Here is a 6,000-nt window from a genome sequence, read left to right as displayed (position 1 = left end):
TTTGTTTTTTTCACCAGAGAGAATTTAATTTCTTCCAGGCAAGCAAATACAGTATGACTTCAACCTTGGTTTGGTTGAGGGTGGTCTCTTTCTGGTTTACTCTTAATCCCAATTTTTAGCCTTCTTGGGGTTTCAGCTGCAAGCTTTGGGTGTTTACCCGAAGTATTGCCTTGTTGGCCCTGAGCTTTAGTTTTTGTCTTTCCAGCCCTGAGACCTGGTGAAATCTCTTCCTTGCTTATTAGTCTTGTAGCTGCTGCTCTTACTGTGATTCCTTGTGGGCAGATACCTCAAGGGGAAATGTACTGGTTCAGCACAGTTCCTTTCCCTTCTTTCTAAGACCCCTTGCAAGTCCTGGCTGCCTACATTGTTTTTAGATGCTGCATTAGTTTTTTAGGTCTGCCATCACTAACTACCAGATACTAGGTAGCTTAAAACAATAGAATTGTCTTCTCTTACAGTTCAGAAGTATAGAAGTCTAAAATGAAGATTCTTGTCAGGGCTTTGCTTATTCTGAAGGTCCTAGATTTTTAAACTAGTTGATTTCTAATAATTCTTTCATCCCAGATATCCTCTGATTCCTGATCCTCCATAGAATAACCTCACTCAGATTTTATAAAAGAAGTCAGTGGAAGACTAATACATACTCATACACATTTCTTTTAGCAGCAATTATTTTTTTTTTTTAGGCCAACTATTTTTATATCAATAAAAGCAGATGTCAAAATACCACATTTCTTACTTTGGATTTGTCTTATTTCCTACTGTTTACTATTTTGTGCTTCATATTTATTCAGTTGTGAAGGAGTTTTATGCTTATGAATTACTTGATGTGCCAATATTATAAGTAATGGAAATAATTCTGTTTACCAAAACTAATCAGAACCCCTCGTTTGAAAAGCTTTTTATTGTTAAAATTCAAAATAGTGTTTACCAGTGTTTATTGTTAGGTAGCATTCTTTTGCATAATAAATAAATCTTTTTACAGTGCTCTCTCAGAGGAGGAGAAATCTACTTTGCGTGCAGGGCTAATCACCAACTTCAATGAACCAGTAAACCAGGTTAGTGAGAAAACGAATGCCAAGTATTCTTTCTTTTGCCTTACTTTTTACTTCTTTCCCAAACTAATTTTGTTTTTTGCATTAAAAATGATACTTCATAATGTCCATTTGTGATGTTTATGGGTTTTAAATTCTGAGATTCAGTTTGAGGTGTTAAGAATTTTGGTTATATTTGGCTATTGTTTTAAAATTCACTAAGATACACACTATTGGAAGCAAGTCTCTATATATTCATAGTCTTAGAAATTAATTTTAATGATTTATGTTATTCCTACCTCCTTTTTTTAAACTACAGGATGTCTTCTCTGTTTCCTTCATCCATCACATTTTCCATTCTCACTGTGTACTCTGAGGGGGTTAGATAATAGATTACACAGTTCAATTTTTTTCTTTCCTCTAGAGTGCGATTTTTCTTAAAAGAGTAAGTTTTGCTTACGGTTACAAATCTTAGATTTTTACAAGATACTATTATTACACTTAATTAATTTGAATGTTTAAAAAGTGTTATATCTTTAATATTTACTGTGTTAGCAATTAAAACAAACTTAAAAATATTAATTGAAAATAACAAAACCATTGATTGTTAACATAATAGAATTTTAAAAAATGAACCATAGCTCTTTCCCCAAATATTTAGTGAGAAGAGTAGCGTTGTTGTGCTTTTTTGCATATAGCCATGGTGTCTGGGTATTTAAAAGAAGACATCTAGATTTTCATATCTGCTTCTTCAGTTACTCTGTTGGAATGTATTATTTTGGGAGAAGTTACATGAAGAAAATCTAGCTTCACTGATGAGTGAGGGAAAGGGAGGATCTCGTAGACCCCTGGAAAGTTCTTAGCCCCATCCTCTCTTCGGAGGATTCATAGACCATACTTTGTGAATCACTCTTCAGTAAGCAGTTTTCAGTGAAATTTTATTCACTTTTGTCAAATGTCTAACTAACCAAAAGGTAATTTTCAACTGTGAATGCATTCCTTATCTGCTGATTTGATTTCATATGTATATTTCTGATGATTTTTTTCCCTTTAGATTGCAACTCAGATTGCAGTGCTGATTGCAAAAGTTGCTCGATTGGACTGTCCTAGACAGTGGCCTGAACTTATTCCCACTCTTATAGAATCTGTGAAAGTCCAAGATGATCTTCGACAGCACAGAGCATTACTTACCTTCTATCATGTTACCAAGACTCTGGCTTCCAAACGTCTGGCTGCTGATAGGAAATTGTTTTATGATGTAAGTGATTTAAAATAGTTAGATTTGATTATGAAAACTGCTACTGGTATAAAAATGTCTGTGGTTTTACCCTTCTAAATATTTTAATCAAAGACTATGAATTCTTTCCAGTGGACCTAAAAGCTTCAGAATAACAGATAACATCTGAAAGATTTTAAACTGCATAGTGATACAATAAGATTGCTTAGTTGCCAGTAAGCAGGGATTGGTTGGTAGAGAATGGTCTGAAGGCAGAGACTCTTTTGAGGCTTTTGAGGTTCAGATGGAAAAAAGAAGCTGTGATAAACAGAACATTTATGAGGGATAGAGTTGAAATATAGAAAGTTAAATTTGACATTCTTGGGTAATTGATGCATGTAGGGCAGATGTAGGGAAGGAGTCTGACATAACTGGTGGGTGAGACCCTTTATTGGGTGTTTTCGCACCATTTGTTGAAAAGACTTTGCGTTTTTCATTCACTTGCTTTGACATTTTTGTATTTGATTATTTTCACCTTAAAGTAGTAATTTTCATTTTGTTCAGCCTAGTGTTTTGGACTGCACCATGTAACACTGATAAGTCTCATAGTATTTTTAACAGTGTTCTTGTTTGCCTTTGTAATCCTCACTTTGAGGATATAATTTGGGAATCTGCATTTCTAATAGACTTTCCAGGTAACTCTTACATATACCAAAGCTTAAGCCAGAATCACATTAGGTTCTCTACTTTGAACCCAGTTGGTTTAAATAGCCAATATTAGGTTTATCCAAGGATGTTGAGTGTAAGAGAAATTCTTTTTGTTGAAGGTTGCTTTTTAAATCCTTGTTGCTTTTGCTTGATAACCAACTAGGATTTAGGAAATGGACTGTTGATTCTTTCAGGTCTTTCTGTGAATTTCTTGCTGATTTTGCTTGACTTTATCTCCATCTTACACTCTTCTCCTTACTTTTATATTGGCTCTTTTCCCAAGTCAAATGTCTTGAAGGTTGAGGGTTGCAATTATTTTATGAAAGAGTACCCTTCTCCAGAAATCTCAATTCAAAGTTCAGCTTTCTCAAGTTGTACTCTCCTAATGTGTTGCTTCAGTTTTTAGGTATAATTTATATTTAGCCTAAGCAGTCTTTATGAATCATATCTAATCAGAGGCTGTATTCTGGATAGCTTGTTTGAGTTAGCTTTCTGAGCCCTTCAACTTTCTTGGTCAGTTTTCTTGTAGTATGAGAAGGCTGTTTCCTCTCTGTACACTGTAAAGTATAGGTCTTCCTAGCATCTTGAGCATACTGTTTATTCCATAGTGCTGACTTAGAATTGTTGACTTATCTGTCCGAGATCCACTTCACTATGAGTTTCATGAGAGAGAAATTTTAGCCTTTATTGTTATAGTCTTACAGAAGAATGCAGAGAAGTGGGTGGTGCTCAGTAACTGTCAGTTAAATGAATAAGTTGTGGAGGAGACTTGTTCTTAGATACCTTACAGATTTCAAAGTGGCGTAGTATAAAAGAGCAGGAATTTTGGGAGGATACGTAAAACTTAAGATACCTGGAAAAAAATTCAACTTAGCACCTTTCAATATGGATTGGAGTAGCTGAACCTGGAAACACGGAGCATAGTATAGAGGGGAACACGATCATGTCTGATGGGTTTAGTGGGGTATGAGATATGTAGTTGAATTGAAGGGAGTATATATAGGAAGACATGATTATAAAAAGCAGTTTCGCTAGTTAATAAAGTAGCCCCTATTATTTTGGTAATCTGAAGTATAGGAAAGTTCTTTTAAAAAAATTTTTACTGTGATGCTAAGATGGTCTTCATGTACTCAATTAGTTTCCCACCTAAAAATGTAAAGCCATAGTTGAGCTAGTTCTTCTAGCAAAGTAGTGCAGTGTACACTTAAAAGTAGAACCTGCTGCTCAGTGCAACCCAACAATTTCTATATCCTCTTTTTCTTTCACATTAAAATAAATTATGTTCTTTTGAGGGGTGACGTATTACAGAATCAACAGTTGAGAGAAAATTGTTTGCAGTCACAAAATTGAGCTGGATTTGACATAAAAACGGATTTTTTTTTTTTTTTATAAAACTATGCTTTTCATAGAAACCTGAATATAAAAATATTGATGTTAACTGTTAAAGGCTAAGTGATGTTAACTGTTAAGGCTAAAACTTAGAAATTTTAAAAACTGAACGGTTGATGATGAATAAATTCCCACTGAACAGTGTGTGTATTTGCGTAATAGGGGTAAAAGGAACTGAAGCAAGGTGAAACCACATTACAAGACCCTCAAACAGCATAGGTTTGAACTGTGCAGGTCCACTTATACACAGGATTTTTTTTACAGTACAGTTCTGTAAATATATTTTTTGTATTATTTTCGTAGTAACGTTCTCTTTTTCCTAACTTTATTGTAAGAGTACAGTATGTAATATATATGATGTACAAAATACGTGTGTTAATCGACTGTTTATGTTACCAGGAAGGCTTCCGGTCAACGATAGGCTATTCATAGTTAGGTTTTGAGGGAGTCAAACGTTATTCACAGATTTTCAACTGCGTGTGGAGGTGGGGATTGCCCCTAACCCTCGTGTTGTTCAAAGGTCAGTCACACTTCAGAATAGTCTTCCTGATGAGTTAGTGTGTTTTCTAAATGAGCTAACAAAATGGAAACCACATAGCTACTTTGAGATGGATTGGTTAGTGCTAAGATCACTCAGCCTTGTAGCAGAGACTTTCACACTTAGTCTTTAGAAACCTCTAACTTCATGATATCCCTAGGGAAAATTTCCAAATAGTTGAAATTGTGAATGGTAAATGTGAGTATACCAAGGTGCCACTTACATGGTATAACTCTAGCCTTCAGGATATTATATTGTAGTGAAATTTACTTAAAACATAAATGTGTGTTTTGTTTTGTTTTAAAGATTTTATTTATTTGAGAGAGAGAGTGTGAATGAGAGAGAGAGTGCGAATGAGAGACAGAGCATGAGCTGGGGTGGGGGGAGGCGGAGGGACAGAGGGAGGGGAGGAGAGGGACAAGTGGACTCCCTTCTGAGCAGGGAGCCCAACATGGGGCTCGATTCCAGGATCCATGGGATGACCTCAGCCAAAGGTAGACGCTTAACCGACTCAAGGCACCCAGGCACCCCATAAATGTGTGTTTCTAAGCAAATCATTAAATAGGTGAAATAGCTTGTTTTCAGTTTTGTTTGGGTGATTCTAATTGCCTCACTAAATGCATGTTGATCCTAGATCTTGTCTCTTGCTCTGCCAAATTTTATATTGGCTTTTAAAAACACATTTTTTAAAGAATGGCTTCAGATTTTATAAAGTGTCATTTCTGCTATGAGCCTCTGTGGGGATTTGAGCTTGTATGTGTGTGTCTAGGCTTATATTAATAGGAGGGGAAGAAGAACCTTTTGGTGGGAACTTTTAAGGGAGGAGAGAGACTCATTGGGACTAGCTTGAGCCAGGAGGAAAAAAAAAAAAAAAAGCTGTGCACTGAACAGAAGAGATTTTTAGTATAGCATGGTGCTTGTCTTTTCTATAGTATACAGACTGTTACTTGGGTCCTAGGAAAAGGGACTTGGAAAAAGAATAAAAACTCAAAAAATGTATCACTAAAATCTCTGTAAGTTGCTCATGAAGGAGTACTGTTTGTTCTATCCACATGACAAATACTGGGTTCCTATTCTGCCAGTCACTGTATTGGATGCTGAGACACAGCTGTGAA

At 35.6% G+C, this 6,000-nt stretch overlaps 1 protein-coding gene across 1 annotated transcript in view; it reads left to right on the top strand.

The window, feature by feature from the left end:
* The window catches only part of IPO11 (importin 11), a 184,589-nt gene that overhangs the window by 36,169 nt on the left and 142,420 nt on the right, over positions 1-6,000 (top strand). Inside the window, exons 4-5 of the mRNA XM_081825596.1 lie at positions 986-1,058; positions 2,089-2,292. Of these exons, the coding sequence (XP_081681722.1) occupies positions 986-1,058; positions 2,089-2,292 (277 nt within the window). The remainder of the gene's footprint in view (positions 1-985; positions 1,059-2,088; positions 2,293-6,000) is intronic.

This window comes from Leptonychotes weddellii, chromosome 7, assembly GCF_054177405.1.
Source record: "Leptonychotes weddellii isolate Sample4059 chromosome 7, ASM5417740v2, whole genome shotgun sequence".
Lineage (NCBI taxonomy): Eukaryota > Metazoa > Chordata > Mammalia > Carnivora > Phocidae > Leptonychotes > Leptonychotes weddellii.
The sequence above is the reverse complement of the archived record's forward strand: the minus strand, read 5'-3'. Positions and strand labels throughout refer to the sequence as shown.